The sequence below is a fragment of the Zootermopsis nevadensis genome, unplaced genomic scaffold (genome assembly GCF_977971745.1).
Source record: "Zootermopsis nevadensis isolate Lab colony 2312 unplaced genomic scaffold, Znev_1.0 Znev_ptg000028l, whole genome shotgun sequence".
Taxonomy (NCBI): Eukaryota; Metazoa; Arthropoda; class Insecta; order Blattodea; family Termopsidae; genus Zootermopsis; species Zootermopsis nevadensis.
The window spans coordinates 12,481,635-12,506,956 of record NW_028259160.1 but is presented as its reverse complement, the minus strand read 5'-3'; the positions used below and the strand labels follow the sequence as shown (position 1 = coordinate 12,506,956).

The window sequence follows — 25,322 nt, the reverse complement described above, 5'->3', positions numbered from 1 at the left end:
CGAACTATTTGTGCGGATGTTATTATGCCATAATGGCTTTATTATTTATGAAATTTGCTTGTAACTCTTTAAAACGCAGTTGTGCCCATATGTATTTGAAGAGTTAACATTAATAAACTCTGCACGTTGTCCACAGCGTGTAATTATGTGTTTCATATGATCCTCAGAATAAACAACCATTATTTATTTAAACAACATTAACCAATTGATTCTAGTAATGATTATACGTTTTGTTTTCTTTGAGGGAAACATTGGATTTTTAAATATTGTTTACATAATCTTTGGTCTTTATAAGATTAAATATTCTAGTTGATAAAATGAGTGTACTTAAGTTTGTTTATTTGTAGAGTCTGTACAAGACAATTTAAAGCTTTATCGCCGACGATAGTTTAAAATAAAACAGAAATATACTGTTTTACTTTTTAAAGTGGGTTTTAGATTTGGTAGACCCACGCCTAAGTTATATCAAAAGATAGAAAAAATACTCTTACTAGGCTACCATGCAATATGAAGTAGCATTCTGTTGTCTCTTACTGTGGAATATTATGAGAAGCAATTTCGTTATGTGTTGAATGGGACTGTTTAATTTGTAAGGCGCTTCGTCACACATGTGTAGACCTGCACCTTACCACGGAATGCACGCGAAGCTGAATGCTGATGAGGCTGAAGAATCTATATTGTCTGAACTCCAACATCTGTCCTGCAAATACTGCATTTCGGAGTGAGTATCTGAGACTCCCAAAACTGTCAGTCGTCAAAAGAATAGTAGAAATAAGATAAGGTGATAATAAGATATGCTAAATACATATGTTAAGCCTGACATTGATGAATCGTGAACTTTTTTTCAGAACGCGGAATTCTGCGAGAAAGCTATTCAGTTGTTTCGGTCGAGGCAGAATTCATGTCGCATTGCTCATGGTAACTGCGCGATTGGGCTCAGGCGAATTTCTGTTGGAGCTCCCCTGAAATTTAAATGTCAGAACATCGTAGTGTTCCGCAGACTATTGAGGTGTGTTGCGTGCGGTATGTACTACAGGGGAAGTGGTGGTGAAGAAGCGAAATGCAGCTCTGTCTGTCTGTAGTTTCTTAGCGGCTTCTCCTCACCCCTTTGAACCTGACTCTAATTTATATTAAACCCCCTTCGACGAGTTAGGCAGAGAGACTAGGAAATGTAGGCTCTTTTCCACTGTTTGTAATATGGGAGCAGTTAGGATATGAAAGACACAAAATTAATATCAACAAGGCGAAGGAAATACGTGAGAGTTATGAGTGGTTAATGAAAAATGAAATTTATCGACAAAGCTCTTAATTTATACTTAGACCTAAAAGTAGGATTACATCTAGAAGCATGTATCAGAACTGATATCACCACAAATCACCCAGTTTGTATAAATGTACGAGATGTAGGTCTCGTGTTTTACATTTATAGACTGTACTGTATGTGAAGATGCAAATCTCTGATTAACACAGAATCAGCTGCCAGTATTATGCCGCTAATCTTCGATTCCTCATACGTCCAATTCTAGGAATTGCCAATTACTTAAAAATATCGCTGAGAACGTTAACATCATTGGATAATTTGTTTAATTTCAAAAATATTACTTTGTTGTTGTTCCTTAATTTAATCATTGTAATTGGCCCGCATGTTTGATGACGAGTTCAAATCGAGAACAACTATTTCTACGTATATAATAGTTTTACTATTTCTTGTATCAAATCAAAATATTCCGCCCATCAACCCGTGTCAAACACCCCCACCTTGAACGCACATGACTAAAACATTACAATAAAATTCTGAGGTCAGTGATTTACAATTACCATCATTTGGACTAGTGACCTATAACAACTGCTAGATGTTTCAATTAAAATAATTTTCAGGTAGCTGAAATACATTTATTTCATCAGTAGTCTCAGCAGGGTACCATTGTCAAGTTGTTTGAACCGGTGAGTATTTGTCTCGTTTTTTTCTGTTCTAGTCCCACGTCTTTAAAATGTTTTCTGTCGATGTGTCTGAATGTCGCGAGAGATTCGGATTTGTGAAGAATACAGATCGCCGAGGTCTGTCAAAATAAAACCAATCAGCAGTTTTTCTGAGAGACTGGCACAGTGACGTCTGATGCATGACATTAATACCGAGAGACAGTGTTCGGAAAGAAAATATTTGTAGACCTGTCGCACAGACGAGAACATCCATCAGATCCTAGATACAAACTGAAGTAGCCCACAGAGTTCTTTAGTCTCGTGGTTTGAGATCTCACACTGTGCCTCTAAGATTTATTAGCCTCTGTGTTCTTCGTGCAAAATGCGCACGATAGCCACGCAGGCTTACTGTAAAGATGTCAGTTTGTACTTATTTTTCCTCTCCGAAACTTCCTGATTGAAATGGATTACATTTTATATTGGGGGTTTCATACCAAACGTTAGGCATACAGAATTTAATTTTGAGTCTTGTGCTATAATACAGCCTGATACATTACCTGACGTACGTTTTTGATTTTATGAATATTATAGATCGTGTCTGTACTTTGGCCTGTTTGTTTTTTTTAAATATTTTTGCATTTTAACGAGTAAGTGACGTATTAGTCTAGGCTATAACGTAACACCAGTTTTGTGTACATTAACACGAGTCATTTTTGAAATCGTTTTCCTTCTACAATAGGTCTATTAGACGAAACAGAGTAGGCCTATTCATACTCGTTTGATTTGATTTTTTATAGTAGAATAAATAGTTACAATAGGGTGTGGAGGCTAGGCCTAATTAGATTCCCACAACTATAGGCCTGCAATCGATTAAATAGGCATGTGATAGCCTATTCTGTTTGTCTGTAGGCTAACTGTTGTTTCTGTCCTATCTGTTAGGAATAAGATGTCTTTGTAGCCTTACTGTTTAAGCTGGGGGAAAAATCACGCATTTACTGTTCAGATTGACTTGGAAGCGAATGAATTGGACCAATATTAATCACTGTTGATCTACAAGTACTTTAACTGATTGGCATTGTTTTGGTCAATACCTTGATGTGTGTAAATAATCGGAAGCAATTAAAGTGACGTTGTGTTGTTCTGTGACGATTAGACCAAAGTCTGTCAACTGCCACGTCATTTAAATGTAGAAACACTCGTATTTAGGCCTGAAGGTGAGACATTGTGTTAGTCTGAAATGTTGGTATCTACACGGCGTGGCAACCCAGAATACCGACATCGACATTTTTGCCATCGTAAGAACCACAGAACTTACACGGAACACGTGCCGTTACACGGGCGAAATTGTGTCAGAAATTTCTTTCAACACAGTAATAATACTGAACATCACTGCAATCTGATGAAGTACGTCTGCACTCATAAACACGACAGCTACATAATGCTGGCTTATGAAACATTTGTTTACATTTTCTTTTAACCATGTTTTCATCATCTTTTTTTTTGTTACCTGTCAGTATGGGGATCAAAAGACGAAGATGGATGGTATATGATATAGCATGCACTGCCTCGTCCTTTTGTTTTATTCGCATTAGTGGGAGTTGACGAGAGGCAGGGCTTGGGGTTTGCGCCGTCGCGAGTTACCGTATTTTTTCTCCTGATGGGCGTGACCAATGTAACGTCACGTGGTAGGTGACGTTTCCACGCACGCCGGCCGGGTCTGCTACAACTTGGCTGAAAGTCCTGCCCCCTTCTGGCTGCTTCGTAGTGGAACTCAGCTAACTCTTACCCTCGGGCGACGCTAAAACTTGTGACTGCAGCTTACTTACCCTCGCCGTTGTAGCCGCAAGAACTGTTCCTCACTCTATGGCCGACTGGCCACGCACGTGGTGGTGTTGGAGCGCGGGCTGGCTGTCTGACGAGACGTAGACGAACGAGACGCGAGGCAGGAAAGCGAGTTGCTCTGTGGACTGCGTGTCACGTTGTAACCGGTCAAGTGTTCATGCAGACATAAAGCCCTCTTCTGCGACGTGTGTGAGCGTTGTCGAATTTGCTGCGACCCTTGTACACTCCCCTCTCCTCTGCCCCCTCCCAGTAAGTTATATCTGTACAACATTCTCATATTTGCTTCGTGACGTCACGAACTCCTGCAAGACAAGTTTGTTCTGTCAACTCGTGAAGACAACATTGCTGTGTGTGTTTGAAATCAGTGGAAACCGATACGCAATCAGATTACGATCGAGATTATTCTGATGGAAATTGGTTTTTAGGTTATTTTTTTTAAAGAGTGGCTGCAGCAGTGAGAGTTTGTTTTGAAGCGTGAGGTTTTTAAATTTCGAATTTGTCAACGTAATTAATACACGTGTGTTTAAAAGTGACACAAGTACACTAAGCGTGTGAAAAAATAGAGCAGCTTCATATCAAGACGTAATCTGTAGTCGATAACATGACATTCGAAATAAATTATTTTCGTTGAAGGGAATCAGTTTGTCTGAAAAATAAAATATAAATTATGCAGGATTAACGCATTGCTCTGAAATTGTTTGTAGTAAGGGTAAGACCTCTTAAGATGCGTTTTAAACAAATCATTAGGTTAATTTGTCATTAGCTGCTATCTGCGAGACAGTAAGATGAACAAACCTGTGGGTAATCGTATGACCTCAGAGTGTCGTGGTCCACTGTAACTGGAAGGCACATCTAATTCGTAATTATTGATATTCGAACGTGTTTCTGAATGTACTCGACAATGTAGGGATTAATTCATATTAATGACAACTGTCAGTGAGGAAGGTTTTTTCAAAATATAGGCCTATTGACATGACTGAATTACCCAAACTTTAGCAAGGCTTGAAGGAGGCTTGAATGTAGAGTAATATTCCGTGACACCACGTGGATCCAAGGAAGCAGCAGTGCTATATGAGATGCACGTGTGTTTTATATTCAAGTGTTGAAAAGATACACAGTTCCAGTATTAAAATTTCGAAAGCATTTTTATAGCTCATTAATCGTAATACTTTTCAGATCAAGTGGTAGCCCACTTGAACCCCGTGTGAGTACAGACAGTGACGAGTATCGAAAGATGTAAGCAAAGGAAGGAGCTGAAAGTCGCCAAGTGTCAGCAGCGTCGATGGTGATGTTGTAGGATAAAACGCGAAGGGATTGTCTGTGTGGTATTGGATGCACTGCAGTGTGGTGGAGCGAAGCTTTGAACTGGATCACTCGGGAGGCTTCGCTTCTTCTCCGTGGGCAGCCGCGGTCCTCGCCGGCCATCACCATTCGGCCGCGGCTGCAGCCGCTGCTGCCGCCGCGGTCGGGGGCGGCAGCAGCATGATGCAAGCTGCGGCCGCTGCTAGTGAGCACCATGGCTACCCACATCCGGGGGCGGCACATGCACACCACCCCCACTCGGCGGCCGCCGCTGCAATGCCGATGGACTTGCACGTCCCCCAGGGATTCCCCTACTACAGGTAGGAAAGTGATTACAGTAGCCGGTTTAGGCTGAAGAGACGGTTTATTCAAGATATCCTGGCATGCCTGCCTGTTATTTATCTGTCGAGGCAATTTAAAGTCCGTTTCTTCACGATAGCGACTACGAAACGACGAGAGTACGTATTACAGTAAACAGCTTCCCCAAGTCGAGTCGAGGGGCTAATGTTAGAATCTCGCGGAAGACAATTTTGGACGTCATTCTCTGCTTTGTGACGGTTGCCTAAGAGAATCGAACAGGAGAGTAGTTGTAATTTATCTGTCGATAGTCGTAGTGAGGATTCAGATGATGGTGGTAATTGAAAATAGACTCGTTTTGAATGAGAGGGCTGAGAAAAAATAGTCGATTTATGATATAAGGGATGGGTTTCACCCTTTGAAGCCGAAGCTCAACTAAATACATTTTAAGAATTCAACTCTTACCGCAAATGAATCACAACACTTCGTCATTACAAAGCTCACGTGGTAAATGCTGGTTAAGGAAATAATTATCTGTTCCTTTCAAAATCATATGAAACCCGTAGGTTGAGTAATAGATCTATACTGTGCGGGCAAAATGCAGTTAATGTTAAAGCAGTGTCTACGTATATTTAACAGTGTGCTTCAAGGAAGGAACGGTCCTTTGCCTAATGTGAAGATATGAGGATCAGTTTGTAAACTAATAAATAAGGGCAATGTCAGAATTGAATGTCTGAGAATTGATTTCGATCGGTCGGTGACGTCGCTTCTGTAAAACCTCTTTCAAAGAGTCTGCTCTCAATTCAGAAATTCGTCTCTCTCTCTCCTGGTGATCGACGTGGTTAAGCCACGTCACATTGGAGTTGTGCAGGTGATGCATTTGAGACACTTGCGCTTAACTTCGGGTCATGGATGACTCTTTTGGTATATTTATTGTAAAACGTTTTTTAAAAGGATTATCATCAATACTTGTAGACAGCTTTATAATTTTTGTTACCAAATGTTATTCGAGCGATGAAATTAATGAGGATGGAGGGTCTGGGAATTGGAAATACTGATAACTCTGAACACAGCCTGGACCCAGCTGCCAAAACGTCGTATAGGCTTATATTGAATATACCTGAGACAGTAGACAGCGTCCATCGACAACATTTACAAACTTTTAGGCTCGTAGAAACTCGCAGTTGATAAAGTGGTTATAATTTTGTCTCTTAGATAGTCCAGGGAAAAATTGGCTTCCTGTAGGTCTGGGCGCGTACGTACAATTTTTAAAACCCTCTTATGTTTGGTCTAGTCCTGTTGTGCTGTGTCTCAGTGTTTTTTCATGACGTGTAAGTCCTTACTAATATTGTAATTATTAGAGTTCGGAGGCAGGGACCTCTCGTCACCGCGTCCGAACTGTCTCCGACCACTCCTCCGTCTAGTATCCATGTTAAGAACACGTGGGATTTTGTCGTCATTTCTGCAAGTGTCGGAGCCGACATAGCTCAGTCAGTGTAGAAACCAGTCTGTGTGCTGGGCGACAAGGTGTCTATTCCAGCCACAAATTCCAGACCAGCTCTGAGCGAACCTAGTCTGTCCAATGATTGCCCTGGTTCTTTCTCTGGGGTTAAAGCGGCCAAAACGCGAAGCTGGCTACTCACCTCAGTCTAACGGTCTATAGTACCGATATTAAGAAATTGTAGTAGGTCTCCCTCCACTCCCCCCTACGTCTTCAAGGCGTGGTCCTTAAGCACCGGAACGTCTTGGCCGTTTTTCATATTTGTTGTGTAACATGAAGACAAGTTAGGAAACATATACATGGCGTAATTATTCTGGCGCTTTCGCTTAGTTGTTTCCTCCAGATTCTGAATTCGTGAACGTATGTTTCATGGTATGCTGCGTGTTTCGCCAAAACATGATCTTCACCTAGGTGAATGCGCCGGAGACGTCAGCTTTGTGGCGTTGACGGGGAGTCTGACTGGAGTTTCCCTAAGCTCATTCAGCATTTTGCCCACAGGGTGGATTATGGGTTTCGGGTGATTCTCAGAATAAAAAGCCATCATTAATCTAAACAGCATTGACAAATTGGTCTTTATAATTGAGAAGAGTTGAATTTCTTTGACGTACGGACTGAAATTTTGTGCGTTATGAGTTTCGACTTCAAAGGGATAAGAAAGATTTGAAAAAAATCTATCGTTAAAATTTAAATAGAATTTAAATCGAGATTCATGTATGAAATATCGATCCTTATCTACATGATCGGAATATAATATGTTGCGTTAAAAACCAAATTTCCTGTTCTAGAAGGATGGAACTATTCGCTCGTGACTTTCAAAAGAAAATTTAATGTCGCGTATGTAGGAACTCCCCCTTCCGCTCAAGGAATGTCTTATGTTTGTTGAACTTGGTAATTGCCTGAATTTTGTTAAGAATGTTACCAGTGCCTGATGCAGGCACAGTTATTCTTTAAGAGTGCCAACAGAATATACTTATGACAGACTGAAATATATTATTATGTATACTGTATTCTTTCCTTTTTTTACTATGAACTGTCGCTAAATTTGGTGGTTTTTAAAGCATGATGCCTATACGGGCAGAGTTTGCTGAGATAATTTAAATTTTATCATCTTCATGACAATGTTACAAGTTAAAACTGTCATCGAAATATAATATCCTTAACTGCTATTACTATGCACGTATTTAACAGCCAGCTGGATTATCTTACTGGTTTCAGATTAAGTACTTAGATCGTAGTAGCCTATGTAAGATATGCCTTGTAATGACACTAGGAATTACTTCCTCATTTATTTTCGCAGTTTATGTACTTTTCCATTACTCTACCATCACTTAAAGGACGTCATCAATACTGTAAATGTACGTTTATAGGTACTAAATTGACTTATTAATGTAATGTTTTTAACAGACACAGGAAGACCGCTTTCAGACACTTCAGGAGCTAGCGATGCGTTACTTATTTGTTCCGGATTAGCAACGATGCCATTTTCAAGTAAAATGTGCCCGACTAAATCGTAGTTTGTTACGACAAAACTATAGCTGTTAAATTCATTAAATTCTGAGGGTCCGCCCATTTGACTTTAAATTTTGTTACGAAGATGGCTGTCTTCTGGGTTGTAGAAGCGTGTAGCCTGATAGAAGTTAACCAGCGTTTCAGAGGTCCTTGCTGCCGCTATCATGGTGACACCAAGGATCTCTGAAACTTTGGCAGACTATTACCAGACTTCTCTGCGTTACAATCCAGAAGATAGCCACCTTTGTACTCGCCGCCGTGAGAATCTTAAATCCTACATGAATTTTGTTGACGCAGGTGAAAATATACAGGCTTTTTATCGTCGCCGAAAAAGCTTCAATTCAGGCTGTGGTGTCCTTGAGGATTCTTTATCCGTGCTGCGTATTTGTTGGTCAGAGGCTGCATGCCTGTATTAGGCTTATAAACGGTGTAGAATGAAACTTTAGCGGATCCAACAATCTGGTCTGAACAATGTAAGCGGTAAATTTCCCAAACGATACACCCGATTAACCAAGACCTCTTACTAAGGCCCACTGATCAGTTGTAACCCACGTGTTTGTCCATTAGCAGGGACATTTTATGATTTGCCTTGTATTAAGCCTGTGAACATAACATTCATTATGAGTATATTATAATTTTATGACAATAGCTATAGTAGATCAGGGGCCATCAACCTCTTAACACCTGGGACCACAGTCATCCTTTCTTATGGACCTGCGGGTCATAAGGTTACAATCGACGACGTTGCATTGAACTTCATGACAGTTCTACAATTGTTTCGGGCGAACAGTTGCGTCAGTGTCGAGTCAAGGACCATTGTTTCGGAGACTAGCTCTGCCTCCATAATCTGGGTGGAGAGTTAGTCTCGGAAACGTTTGTTTTCTACTCAAAATTGACACGGTTGGTCGCCGAAACGATTTTAAGGTTTATACGCCGTGGAAATTTCAAATCTTACAAATTCATGACACTTAACTCAAAATGCTGCTAGCAAGTTTACATACTAGCCTACTGATTAATTTTATTAAACCAATTTGATATATTTCATCAGCTACTTTCTTAAAATTAACCACTGCGGAAGATCTAATTTAGGCTACGAATATTTTCCCGTCATACGGAGTGGTAACTTTTCCCAAAGTTTACGAGAAGCGGGTTTGTAAATATTACTATTAATTTAACTTATTAGAGAGAATATTAATAGGCCAGTGTTAAGGAATAGTGCTGAAATTATCTTACAAGTTGTTAAATAATTTTGTTTAGAAGTAAATACGTGAACTTGACACGAAGTAATTAGGTGATTAGCAACAAGGTTTAGAGATGAAGTTCAGGCCTTATACACCTGTAATAAATTATTTGAAAATTATATGAAATTTAAATATACCGAAACAACACCAACAAACAGGAAGGAGATTCATCTTGAAATTACCGACTATATTGACAAACTGTGTAAATTATTCTTGTTATTCACTTCATAAGTTATTATGTAAGGTATGAATTATCACTCCGTCAATTTTCCAAAAAGGTATTTTGCTTCTTTGTTTCTATTTGTGTGACACCTATTTCTTTCATTTGAGGGAAGAGTGTAAACTATAAGTGCCTGAAGGCAAGGCGACTACGAAAAACGTCATGGCCGATTTAGGATAGACCGTACCTCAAATGAAACATAAAATTATTAGCGCGGTTCCAAGAAATAATCGCTGTTTGCACTGAGAATCGTACAAGACCGATAAATACAAAATGTACTGTTGCTGAGTTTTAAAGAATGTGGTATACATAGCTACAACTGGGCTTTAAAGGATCAAAGCTGAGTTTCTATTGTAAATAAGACGTGCAATGTCGGTATCTTAATTGGATATGTTTTGCGTCGTTATAGGTGATAATACTCGAATTACATTCGTAAGTTTTAAGTCGTTGAATTATTTTATTGGATGTTGGATGAGGGTTCATAACCGAACAAGTCTCATAGTTTATGTTTAATAGGATTTTGTTGAAAGTGGTCATAAATATAATACTTAGTGGAGAGCTTTACGAAGCGTTAACAATTCAGAGCCATTAACAGCTATTAAATTAAATGTTAAATAATAATGACTTATAATGCCGGAAAATGTTGAACGTCTTTTATGTTACGGGTTTATCGTGATGTATAAGTATAAGCCAACACAAAGGCCTCTTTTGGAAAACGTATTATAATATACAAGGCAAGTCTTTAAATTTAATTCTTATATATATCATGTCAAAAATGTTTATGGTATCTTAAACATTTTATGTTGCTGCAACAGAGAGAGATATTTTGTTCTACGTACAGAAATGTTGTGTGCAATAGCAGAAAATGTGACCCGTTATAACCCATTCTGTTCTTTCATAATAGTTTAAAATTTATAATGGTGAATATTTATCTGTTTACACATGGCAGAACACATTAACAAACGTTATCAGCAAAAGAAGTTCTCTTTCGTAACACGGAATGACCGTTTTATAATTACATGTAACTACTTTGTTTAATTGTTATGTGGTGTAGTCTTTCAAAATGAAGATAATACGATATATATTAAGTGATAAATTCATTCATAAGTTTCCTAACTACAGACAGAAATTATGTTTCCCCACAGACGAACAGTGTAGTTTTTAACCTAAATTATTCTCGTCATTATCGGATAGTTTAACTTGACTTTATTCGGGAAGTACCTGGTTCGAGTCTTGGCCAATACCAAAGTTAAACATTATCTACCTACAGGTCCGCACGACGTTGCTACCCGGATGGCCAACGTCGACAGCGAAATTAATTTCCCTGACGGAATGAATTGGTAACAACTACATGAAACTCCCGTTTTAAAGTAATGTAGTTACAATTAGTAGTTTTAATAGATTTAATGACGGCAGTAGTAGTTTGATTATACTAATTCTAGACAATTTCCCGTCAAGAATGACGGAAAAAATGGAAGTAGTACTTAAAGAACACGTTTCTATTGAAAATTGTAATAAAGCAACACATAAAAAGAAAATAACGGCTAATTTTTGCTTAATTACGAAATGTTGGAAACGTTAACACGTTTGGTGTTGTGTAGAAACGTATATGAGCATAAGAGGCCATGGATGACGACGAACCAACACTTGTCTATTTTATAGATAGATTATGCTAGACATTTTTCATTGTCTGAGAAATATTCGGTATATACAGCATCTTAGCAATGGGTTTTACTCTCGAAACGTCGTGTGCCGGATATCAGAACACATCGGACTATAAACAGTGTAGAACACATTATTAACACAGGCCTGTTTAAAAGGTCGTAGGTAGTCTGTAGGCTGTAAACTCGGTACATGATATGCTGGAAGTGACCAAAGAACAGACGAACGGCTGATTCCCGATTTAAGGTGACCATGCAGACGCGAAAGACTTCGTTATGACGCAAAGTATCATTTCTGCTGTGCCTTGAGACACGCTGAAAATTAGACATACAAGTTCTTGCGCTGAGTGGATGGCAACTCTCGTATGTTTGTTTTGTTTGCTTTCAGTTACCGAGTGTTGTACTTTCGTTTCTAGATAGTCATTTACTTGTATTTTTGCATTTAAAACCCTTTAAAACGTTCATATAAAATTTATTATAAATAACTTAATGTATAAAAGTTAAATTCCGATCAAAAAAACAACAACGTGTTTCCTATAAATGTCAGTTAATGCTGTTTAGGGAAAATACTCGCTGCTTACTAGTAGAACCTTATGAAATTCAGAGTTAATGAATGTTGTGGTAGTGATACATTAAGTAAATACTGTATTTGAAAGAGTTATCATATATAATGAATAATAGCGAATCATTCATAACAGACTGCAGGAGCTTTGTACGATGAATTGTGACAATCAAGAGATGAGCTGGAGTGTAATGTGTGTCTGTGTGTCTCATAGAAAGTCAAGTCAGTAATTTTATCGAGTAGCGACAGACATTTTAGACACGTTTTCTATTCACATTCCTGTGCAAACACTGTTCTCGATTGATTTTTATATCTAAGTTAAATTTAGTCCCCTTTGAAATGACACTTCAAAATTTTCTTTTCCCTTTTTTTCTCATTTGTTTCTTTACTTCTCTCACTCTTTCCTTTCGTTTCTTCATACTCTGCTTCGGTCTGTCTTCCTCTCTTTCCTGTATTTTTTCTTTCCCGTTTGTTTGTTTCTTTGACGCATTTGATTACTCTCTGTCTTGTTGCTGTTCGACTAATCAGGCTTAACTGCAGAACAGTTAGTCTGCAGGTAAAACTATTGACCGCTAAGAATGTAAGAACGACGTACATAGAATGGCAATTATATTCTTAATACCAGGCAAACAACAAATAGCCTGCTGATGTAATCTACTCTCGTGCTTGGAAATTGTGAATGTAATTGGCTGTCCATTTATTACGCTGTTAACATATGAGAGACGCTAGACCATTTAAGACCACAATATGTGAGGAATCTTTCCGCGACCGGGCTGGAAGTATTACCCGCAAACTGGTCCATCACTGGCCGATGAACAGATTCCAGCATCCCCGGACATGACGTGATAGAACCAGCAGCAGACTTCAGAGATTGGATGTTGCCGAGGCACAAAATTCATTTTAAACTTCAGTATCTTATTATTGTTATTAAAATTTAATTGAATTATTGTTACATTAATCACAAATTTCCCAAAGTCTATATTCGTGGAAGAACTTGAATTGTCTGAAATACACACTTGGTTTGATTCAGTTTGGATCCGAAGTTGATATTAATACGATTTCGGTTTCACGTTTCAAGTGTTTTGTGTACCTACCAACGGAATTGGAAATTTCTTGGTCATCTGAGCGACTGTCAGCTACTCAGGATAGATGTCTTTATATACTTGCTTAAACTAAAACAGACACGGTTGGCCGATGTAGTGTGCGAAGTCGAACATGAACGGTACAACCAGCTTCAAAACTTTGTCCACGAAGACCACCCAACACGGGATTCCGTGAAGAAGCCACCGAATTATGTTTATGTATTGTGAATACACTTAAAGCAGAGACGTGCAGAAATCGCGACTTTATTCGTGATAATATAAGAAAGACTTGAGTAGCTGTGAAAATATATATGAAGTGACTGTGGACCATGAATTATTGCAGTGACTCTCTTACTGATGCCAATCATATAACGTACGTAGGTAAAACAATTATTTCAGTAATTCATAAGGACTTCCACATAACCTTCCAGCACTTCTCCAATTTTTCTCCAACACTTCTCCATGACCAAAAAACTTCGGCATAATCTCTGCAGGACTTCTCAGTCACTGCTCTGAGACTTGTCCAGGTTTTCTCCAGGACGTTTCCAGGAATTCTCCAGGACATCTCCACGACCACATGATGAACACGCTAAAATTCCCCAGGACACAACCCATCGTAAAACAACACAACTTTACCTAACTTAACCCAAACAACCTAACCTTACCCAATCTAACTAAACCTATCCTAACCTAACATAACATAACCTAATCCAACCTAACCCAGAGCGCAACCTAAACCTATGTAACTTATCCCAATCAAACTTAAACGGTTGCAAAATAACCGACCAGAATAGGGTAAAACCCACCACCGCTTGAGGACTTCCACGTAACCTTCCAGCACTTCTCCAGGATTTCTCCAGCACTTCTCCAGCACTTCTCCAGGATTTCTCCAGCACTTCTACATGACCAAAAACTTCGGCATAATCTCTCCAGGACTTCTCCGGTATTACTCTTGGTCTTGTCCAGGTTTTCTCCAGGACTTCCCCACAACCACACGATGAACATGCTAAAATTCTCCAGGACACAACCCATCGTAAAACAACACAACTTTATCTAACCTAACCTACACAACCCAGCCCTACCCAACCTAACCTAACCTAAGCTAACCTAAACCAATTTATCTTATCTCAGTCAAACTTAAACCAATCCAAAATAACCGACCAGCATAGGATCAAACCCACCACCGATTAAGGTCATCCAAGTAACCTACCAGGATTTATCCAGCACACCTACATGAGGAAAACACTTCCGCATAACCTCTCCAGGACTTATCCGCCACTATTCTAGGACTTAACTAGGATTTCTCCAGGACTTTCCCACGACCACCCGATGAAGACTATAAATTTCCCAGGACACAACCTAACGCATCGTTAAACAACATAACCTTTTCTAACCTAACCAACCTAATCTTACCTTTCGTAAGCTAACTAAACCTAACCCAAGCTAACCCAACCTCACTCAAAAACAACGCAATCTAATCCAATGTAAATTATCCCAATTAAACTTAAAAGAATGCTAAATAACCGACTCGCACAGGATTAAACCCACCACCGCTTAATGCAATTAGTGTTTTCCAGTTTAGAGACTGTTCTGCAGCATATGAAACTTGAATTCCTGCTTTATATTTAACAATTTTATCTGACTCTTATTGTAATACGTTTGTAGCACAGATAAATTTGTCTCTCTGTTTGTAATGCGTAAGAAAGGTTCTTTTGTCGAAATAAATTCGAACCGAGGTTTGTTGAAATAGCATCGATCATTCACAAGTGAAATCTCATTAAACTATTAAGGTAATAGTCGCTAGTGTCACATCGTGTTATCCGTTTCTGATCCATAAACATGTTTCGACTGTGTCTTCGCACAGTCGGGTAGAACTGGTAGGATTATCTTCACCAAAGCACCCATAAGACTTGCATTTATTCTCCGTATTTTTCACGACAATCCAAGCATCGAATGAGTCTGTGTCCGAAAATGAATATCTTCTGGTATGTTGCCCCGTCTAGTCTGGTAGAAGCTTACCGACGTTTCAGAGGTGCTTCTTGTCTCCGTCATCGGGAACGCAACATCCGAGAAGAGGGGCATCTACATTCTCGCCGCCGTGTGAAGCTGCTGGTTATATACCATGATTCAGATTTTTTGAGAAGCTTATAGTAGGTTAGATGGTCTAAATTTTCACTTCCTTTTATTGGATACTCAGGTTTTTTTATCGTGTTTACTAGCGTGCTCCACTGGACTCCATGAAGATGTGAATCTAGTGCAGTCTTTCTCAGTGACTCAAATACACTTTTATGTCATGACGAATTTATGCAATTACTACCAAAATTCTCCAGACGTCGTAATGAATGGGTTGGGGCCTTAAATTTAAATACTTGGTAATTATTTGTAAATTGGAATCATCGAGAATTGAGGCCTCGGGGATCACATTTTGGATGTCGGTAATTTATATTTGCTGTCTACCATTTGTGGCACATAGTTGAGGTTGGCCACTTCCAATGCGACGTTTTCCCACAAACTATACTAAGATATGTTACAACAGCCACATTTTGTCGTCCAACCTTCCTCCTGAGTCACTAGGATGCAGCCCATTGATAAATCATGTACATTTTGTTCCTTTGCGCCGAACGCATAAGTGTGTCCCACCTAAGTTGTTTGTCGTCAGATGTAAGGAACCCACGCTCAGTGTCCGCCCCGCCATATATCCTAATCTTGAGACGCCATTTCAGGCTTATTATCTCTTGGTCTTTCATTACGACTAATATTATATATATTATGCACGTATTCTCTGTTTTGCGTTTATTTCTGCTTTAGGCCCGGGCTTGTGTGTGTAATTTAATTATCGTTGTTCATTATGTAACAATATCAAACCCTCAAGTTATTTTCGTCTTTTGTTTTACCACCGAAGGATTAGAACACTAATAAATATACAATTAATGCAGGAGGATTGCTATTAACGATTATAACATTAACCTAGGTTGTGTTTGTGTGGTATTTATTTTACAGATCGTTAAATTACGTTAACACGTGAAATTTAGTTTCGTTCCAAATAATCAAATGTATTATCTTGTTGTGTTGTGTAATTTTGAATCACTGCATGATATAAAGTAAGGCCACAGTTCCTGATATGATGCTATTATCCATAGCATGCAGCTGTTCAAATTCATTTTCATTACCCTAATTAAATTGTTATTACAATTAAGAGGGGTTTGTGCAATACTCATCGTCCTGATGATGGAGGCATCAGGCACCTTTAAAACATAGGTAAACGTCTACCAGACTACACGGCGCAACAACCCAGAATGACAGCCATCTTTATAGTCGCCGCACTTCAAGACTCGAGTCTGACTTATTACAAGCATGTCTGTGTTTCATCTCCAATACCTCCAGCGTACGCGGCTAATTTATTTTTGTTCTGTTTGGTATTTAAACGTTATCGTGCTCTGTCAGTGCGGAGGATGCGTCCAGAGACAGATGCAGGCTCCAAGTCGCACATACGGTCTAACTGCCTGCCCATTATCAACGCCGTGCTAACTGCGCTAATTCTGGGGCTTACCACTCAGTGCCTCGCGTTTAAGCTTATTTGGAATCAATTCTTCTCCCCACGTCACTTGAGAGTTTATATATCTTCAGCTTTGCCAGCAACACATAAGACGTAACATTACGTTACCCTAATGAAACACTAACATGAAGGATTACAAGGAGTAAGACGATCCTGTAACGTGGACAAATGAAGTTAACACATTGCTTTTTATTCATATTGGTGAATTTAATTGAGTTTTTCTCCAATGGTACTTTAGATTCGTGGTTTTATGACGGTGATAATATTTTAAATATATTTAGGTTTAAAAACGATTTGTAGAGTGTTTTTAATTTTAAAGACCAATGAACATCCAGCATAGAGAAACATCATGGTTGCCTTCTAATCATATTTCCAGAATTTTGTGCTTTAAAAAGGCCGGAATGGAACTTTAAATTAGGCCACGACCACTTCCTGCAATATACTCTCCTTCCTGTTTATTCGTTATTAATTAATCATCCTTCTTAGACACTATATAGTCTAAGTTATTTACGGGTTTACTAAAGAAATCGTAAATTAAAATGAAACCACAATACAAATATCATTAGAGGAACGTTTTAAGGTAACTCTGTATGACATCAGTGTTGTCATTGACAACAGTTTTTTCTTCTTCTGAAGGTAGAGAAAATTATTACTGCATAGTTTCTACTCTTCACTATAATTTATTGGGTAATTAAATAGACTAGTATGAGAAGGGGGCTTGTAGGACGCAAGGAAGATTGTGACAAAAACAAATTCTCTTGAAGAGCCTTAAGGGATAAGTCTAAGGTGTAGACGAGAGTATAATATTAAAATAGATCTTACGAAGTACGTGAGGGCTTGAGATGATTTAAACGACGAAGGATAAGGACCAGGGCCGAACTCCTGTCAGCACAATAATAAATATTTAGTTTCATAAAAGTCGAGTGCCTTGAGGACGAGGACGATTTGCGTTTTCGCCATTAAACCACCTGACACGGCTAATAGCCCGAGAAGGATTAATTATTCTTAGTCGCCGTGAAAGCTTCAGATTATACAAGTTAATCTTTGTAATGGTGAAGTGTTGTGTTTTCTTTGAGGTACGGGCTGAATTATTAGGTATTATTTGGAGATACTTTGGCCCCCCAAAAAGTCAAAAGTAAATTTCTTTTTGAACAACTGTACTTCCAATTAGTCGACTTTCACTCAATACCAACTTGGAGATTTAGTTTAATTGACTAATTGCGTGGAAGAGAACGTTTCAAAAGCTGGCAGTTGCTCAGTTTGTCAACATCTTGCCTACCTTCTATAGCACCCTGATGTCCCTTAACTGTGCACGACTCTTCCACTAATTTTCTCTTAAGTAATATTTAATATTTTAATGGAATTCAGAGAGCCGATATGCTTACAAAAGAAGGCGACGTTTATAGACGATAATCACTTCAGATGAAACTAGCCTGAACACTGAAATTGAATAGAATTCTGTACTTCGCACCAAGAGCAAAAGTGCCACGCGTTTGTTGCGTTTACGCAGTTACGCTCTGTCGTATCCGATGTCGCCATTAGATAAACAAACACCACTCATTGGTCTTGTAAATTGTTTGGCGGAGAGTTCAGTGAACAAGGAACTTACCGTAAGTGCATGGGTAGGAATAGTAAAGTGAGTGCTTTTTATTCAACTTGCTGGCCCATTACAGGTCTAGATGGTCCTTGTCCGTTTTGTTTCAACAGGGTGTTTGGCATGCCTGTTAAACCATATTACAGCAGAAGATGGCCATATTCTGGGTTGTTGCGTCGTGTAGTCTGGCAGAAGTTTACCGACGTTTTAGAAGTGCTTGCTGCATATATTATCGGGGTCATCGCTACGCTACAACCCAGAAGATAGCCATCTTCATACTTACCTCCGTGTGAACCTCAAATCTCACATACTACAAAGTTTCTTATCCCAACTAATTTGACATATAAGATACATCATGCAGCGAGTACCTGTATGAATCAAGGGAGTCCAGATGTCAACTGATTTCAGTGACTGGCGAGGTTGTGTAATACCTCTGACCTCATCGAATAAGCAGTCTAATATTTTGTACATTTTTTTTTTAAATTTGTGAAACACTTCAGACTTACTAAGGAAAAATAAACTCTTTTATCAGTGGTAGCTGATGTAACAATAGAAATCTAACTCCATGGGACTGAGTAGTCCTTCAGAAGTCCTTACTTGCAACTCCGAAAGTTCATTAGCATGTACACAAAAGCTCGCCATTTGACTGTGTCCTGTGTCAGATGCATCCAGTCTACACAATCACGTTTTACTTCATTAAGGATCATTTCTATCGTCCCACCCACGCTTAGGTATGTCAGTTTATTAATAAATGTTTGTACAAAACATACAATATAGATCTTATATATAACATCTAGATATTTCAATTTAAATGTTTTAATGCAGTAAAGTCCTTATTTAACCACATGCACAGAAATGTTTTCGTGTTTTAGATTATGTCAGCCGTGTGGATGATTTGGAGTAATAGACTTGTATTGGTCTATGCAGTCAGTTAACTGATAGGCCACTCAGAACCGTAAAGAATGCATTAGTAAAACATACAGTTATGTATTCTTTGTTTCTACGAAAGGAAATTTAGCTGTGATACCGAGACGATAATCATCATTCAGTCGTTCCGGGTGAATGTTTGAGCTTAACTACATCCTTTATTTTTATGTAGTTTAACAACACTTCGATGTTTGTAATCTTACAATTAAAATAAAGGGAGTATATCAAAAGACAATTGTCTTCTGGATTGTAGCGCCGTGTAGTCTGGTACAAGTTTACCAACGTTTCAGAGGTCCACGCTGTCTCAGAAAGGTTGGTAAACGTCTACCAACCCATCAGACAGCTATCTTCGGGCGACACAGCCATGAAAACCTGAAATCCTACTGAGTGTATCAACATTAGAATCACCCTGTACCCAGTATATGGCCAGTCTGAAGAATACAACCAAGGTGAAGCTAATACAAGGCTCTGTGAAAGAGGAATAAAAAGCGAGCGGGAGACGGAGAAGGAGAGGTATTAGAAGAAGAAGACAGTAGAACCACACAAAAAAGCGTCTTCAGTTAAATTACACCTTCACACGTGGATAACACAGCTTCGACTTGAAATTTGTGTTTGTGGAGTAGAGGCCCCTTCCCCCCCACAGACGGTTCGGAATCACCAGAACACAGGCCTCTCTGTACACGGGAAGAGGGAAAGAAGTGATTTAAACACCTTTCACAAATATCTGCTTTGCAATTATACTTACTCAATTTTCCGCGATATCTGTTTATTAAGTCAGTCTTTAGGCCATAGTTCTTGAGAAAGTGTCAGTCCGTTATCTTGTCCGAAGGTTTCTTTCATCTTCGATGTCTCGAGTGGAATTCTAACCCGCGATCCCTGTGTTAGAAAGATGTTAGACAGCACGCCAAATGTTTTCTTCATCGATCTGAGGATCTGTGTAACTTAGTGCTCTGAGCTTTGCTTTTGACAACTAGACTATTGTCGTTATGAAAAATATGGAATGATTATCGATTGTAATGAGTCGTCTTAGTAGTTCGTTAGTGCTAAATAACTCTGATAGTAAAACTAAAGGGTTAATTAACGTTATAATGCATGTTTTTGAAATGGTTTTTACCTCCCACCCTTATAGTTTATTTCTATGAGATCTGCCTTAATGTTATCCTATCTCATTTTTGAACTTCTAAGTTTCTTCTCTTTCCAAGAGACTGTTCAAACACGATTCTGGTTTCATTTCGTGTCTACTCTCCTTGATAATTATCTGGTCCATCGTAACACCCTTGACTTCGCTATATCACTTAACCTGTAAAGACACTAAATTATCCTGATTATTTACTGAACACTTTGGTCTGAAATGGTCTTTGTGAGATTTCGGGTTCACACTGTGGCGAGTATGAACACTGTCTTTTGGGATGTTGCACCGTGTAGTGTCAGAGGTGCTTACTCCACCCATCTTCAGGGCTCGTCGCAACATCCCAGGAAACAGTCATCTTCGACCTCACTTACTTGTAATATGTTTTCCATCAAAGTAAGAAGCCTCGTTTCCCACACGATACAGAACAACTGGTAAAACTTTCAAACATCTTTCACTGCAGTTACATGGACAGGAATGCGTATGAATATATAAGTGAAACGTAAGTTTTCTTTTCAAGTACGGAAAATAAGCTGTGATATTTCAGATGTCCTATGGACGAACGACTTTCGTATCTTTTATATATTTTAAAAGAAAAGAACATTAAGAAGTGAAACTTGTTTGAACCACAACGTTGGAAATAATGCTTACTAACGTGAATAGAAAATATGTAGGTTACGTAGGAAACCTTTGCTAGGGTATAAAGCTGCAATAGTAGACGATGAATAGTTTCACATAATGGGAGTGTATGATGTAATAGACCCGATCGATTACGTCATCTCTGCACCTGGGGTACGAAAAGAAAGCTATAGAATTTAATTTCGTGGTCGATTCGAGGATGCCTCTCCTCGGGCGGTCATTATCATCAGAGGAGACCTGCCATTTGTAAACGAAACCTCTCGAAGAACCTAAGGATATTCTGGTGCAGCAGCGCGTGTTAAACGGTCATTTTAGACTCTGGCTAGTGACGTCAGTTTTTATTTTATTTCATTTTTTTTAAAGTGATGGTTTTTGCATCGTGGATTCTGCACTCATGAAGCTATCGATTATTTATGAATATATAAGGCAGCAGAACATTCTGAGTTAAAAACGCTGAACGAGGATGCACTTCATTTACGACGGTCGGGGATTATTTTTCGCCTCGTCCCTTCTGAGTTATAAATTTCCATTGCTATTTGTTTTGGGACGGTGAATGCTGATCGCTTTTATTCCGCACAGTTTTGAAATATCGTCAGCCGATCACTAATATTATCATTATTACTTTTAATAATTCTGCTGCTGTAATCTTCGCGTGAATCTAACCACTCACCTCCTCCAATGCGTATCAGATATACCTCAGACAGTGGAAAATGTCGAACATATTATTCCTATTATTAATTGACTATTATTAAAAACCTTTAAAATTTATTTACGAGTATATCACAGATGATCTTGTCTATCACGTGGGTTATGAGTACATACAGTATCCAAGTGGTTTGGTTTCTAGATTTCAAACACGTCTGAAGTAGCTGTATGCGGAAATTGCTTTGGCCTGCCCATAAAATTACATTATACACGAAAATGACATAATGAAGTCCCTGTTTCTAAGCACAAGCTCTAAGTACAAGGGAAGTAAAACTTAAAACATGTTTAACTTCTTCATTTGCTGATAGTAAGTTGTTAGCTTCAAGTTCCGCTTGCTTTACTCCCGCATAAGACTCAGTACAAATCGGCCAGGAGACTGGATGTTCCTCAAAATCCGTATTATCTTTGTGATTCTCCTCATAGCTGTGATTCCAGTCCTCCATCCACTACCAATTCACTCTACTGATTGAATGCTCATAGGGTTGTATAGTTTTAAAACACGTTTTATAATTCGACCTTAAACCGATCTAAATGTTTGGCATAAATGAAAAAGAATTCACTGCTTCTCCGTTATCAGTAGGCGAAGTGAACCAGACGGATTCACTACACAGAAGCTTTCATGTTTGAGTGAGCACTACAGATGTTACTCAAATACAGATAGACCTATACTTCAAGGTTTAGCTTCTGTATATAACAAGTAAATTAAGATGTGCTAACGTTCTGAAAAGAATAAAAAAAATAAAAAGATTTAATAACTAGCTGCTTTTTAAAAGGCGATGTTGAGGACACACGTCGAATATTAAAAACCATTCACCCAGACGGTGACGTGACTTGAGCGGACCTCGTGCTGCACTTGTCCATCTGGACTCGTGATGAGCTGCTAATTGCGATGTCGTCCTGGGTATTGTTACTCCATTGTTAATCGTCGTCGCTTTCATACCGCTGACAAAAGAATGCTACGAAGCGTGCTGAGAGAGCAGGGCAGATCATCAAACAGGCGGTGGAATGGAACTTGTAACGTAACGGACGTTACAAGTCACACAAACAGGTGTTGAACTTAATGATGAACACTACGAATTAACACGTTATATTAACTGTAGTTCAGTACACAGAATTTATAGATGATTATCGTATACTAATTGCATCTAAAATGCTGTATTTAATATTACTTTAGAACACAGCAAAGTGTGTGGAATAAATGATGGTGTTATTACGACGGATTACCCCTTCCCAGGTGACGAACGAGGGTAAATGCTGTCTTGGAGTCACGTTAAGGTAGTCTCAAAAAAGTAGGCAGGCCTATTATTTCAAGTAGTTTTTAGAACTGTCAGGTCTAAATGAAATTTTAAATAGATTGACAGCTTAATCTGCAACATATAAAATTTTATAAAAATTGGTTCATCAGTTTTCGAGTTGTTTTAAACTTTCTGGAGGACAGACAGACTGACGGAGCGATTATAATGTCCGCGGAATGAAATAATAGGCGATAGATAAATTCCTAAAGAATGTTTACGTCCATTACGTCACTCGTACGTTAGAAGTCCCGATGCGAGACGATCCAAATACAGCGCGAAACTAGGGACGAGTGTTGGTGCTGACAGCCAGCGGGGTCCTTAATGGACCACACTCTCGAGGCAAGTCCTTCCTAATGAAAAATACACACGCACGTGTGTCGGTATGAGTGGGATCTCTGACGGCAGCATCGCTCTGCGAGAAAGGTTCCTCAAAACGAAGCAAACTTTATATTTCACAGGACGAGCACGAAATGAGCGCACAATGGCGAGGTCATGTTTTTTTCTCTCAGAATGTTCCGTCTTCCAGACTATAGATCGAGTTTAGATGACATTTTTTGTTGTAGGCCTACAATAACAGTTGTCGCTCGAAAAATGGGTCAGGAAATTACAGACGATAGATAATTATTTTCACCAATCACAAGATTTTGCTCGGATGTGCAACTTCGGCTTTCGAGGATGAACCACGTCGATTGTTGAGAATGATCGAGTGTTTCGACAAACACTACAGTTGCCATCTTCAGGTTGAATATGTAGTTTTTAGGCTATTTTGGATGCTTTATGTAGGCCAGGGAGCAGGCGGCAGTTGGATTTGATGGCGCTGATTGTTGGATCGGAAGAGTTGGTCGTTATCCAATGAGAGACGTGTATGTGATTGAGGAAAGAGGTGATAACAAAGTTCTTGGGAGATGCGTGGTGAGGAGAAGCCACTAGTAGCAGTTGCAGTCCATTTATTGTTCTTGTATGACGAAAATTGTGATTGTGTGTTTTTCTTCAACATTTTGAGCAGTTCGCTCCTTGGTCTCACTATACCGTATGCGGTTTACACTGCACTTCTGACTTTTACTGAAACCACATTTAATTTTTTGTTATCGTTTGTCTGTCTTTCTCTTTTAATGAAACTCGCTTACGTAAATGTCGTTAAAAAGAAAAAAAATCAGGGAGCTAGAAATGCTGGGTGGTGTGGACACTGCGTCAACGCCCGACTAGGTATACATACAACGGCTATCCGGATTCGTTTCGTGGTTTTATTCGGTTATTTTACCTCATTGTCAGGGCTGCAGTCTCTTTGTCCATGTCAGCACAGTCAGAGTAACCGGATCTTAGGCCTGTTTTTATGTTCAAGTTTTTCATGAATCCTGTGTTCAGTTATAGTTTAACGTAAAGAACAGAAATCTACAAACAGACGTGGGAGAGAGGGGAAAATAAAGGCATATAAAGGCACAAACACAAAATGAACATTATCGGTGTAAAACGGCGTATGAATTAAGAATTCTGTCTTGGGAATTATTTATTTCTACAGTCACTATTTAGCTGTAAAATTTAATTACTTACAAGCTTACACTCATCCCATAAGCGACATCGAGGTTCAGTCGATTATTGTGGACATGACTGCGGTTATATAATGTTAAACACAATGGTTGGATTTAAAATTGAAATAGTGCCGTATCCATAAACGTCGCACACCGTAACAAATGCATTGTCCATTCATATTTTTTTGTATGCGCTGCTCATTTCGTTTGCAATCACGAATAATGGGATAAAACTGTATCAGAATACTGACTAATATTTATTCTCAATTCCGTTTTGGAATACGATGTAAACGTTAATAGGTGCTACTTTCATTTTGCACAGAATTAAACACCAGCGCACCAAATAGAAAAAAGCGGAACTAGCCGTGTCCTACAGGTGCTGAGCCTGTTGTAATATTTGCAGAACATACCAGACGTACGCTTTGCTACAGTGTAGCAGAAACTATTTAGTACAATTTATTTAGTTCTACTCAAGGCATAACGGTTTAGACTTTGTCGTTTTGTGGCATGGTAATAATTCTGATACAAATTAGTCATGTGGTTACCTTCAGAACTACTTGACTGTGTGATTAGCCATCTTAGGGTCTTTACCTAGACAGATTAACAAAATACGAAAGAAAACCGGGCATTCATGCACGCCTTGAGTTGAATTCGAACCCTCGATCTCAGTTTTAGAACGCCTTAAGACCTGTGTAGGCATTCTGTACGATACCTGCATTTTGTACGTTCTCTGCAAAACTGAGTTAACTTCTAAAACGTGGCGCTGCTCTCTTTAGACTTGTGAAAACTGAAGAATCAGATAAAAATAGAA

At 38.9% G+C, this 25,322-nt stretch overlaps 1 protein-coding gene across 1 annotated transcript in view; it reads left to right on the top strand.

The window, feature by feature from the left end:
* The first annotated feature begins 3,736 nt into the window (after positions 1-3,736).
* Positions 3,737-25,322, top strand: part of trh (PAS domain-containing protein trachealess) — a 311,424-nt gene continuing 289,838 nt past the window's right edge. Inside the window, exon 1 of the mRNA XM_087357476.1 lies at positions 3,737-5,384. Within this exon, the coding sequence (XP_087213602.1) occupies positions 5,095-5,384 (290 nt within the window). The 5' untranslated portion in view covers positions 3,737-5,094. The remainder of the gene's footprint in view (positions 5,385-25,322) is intronic.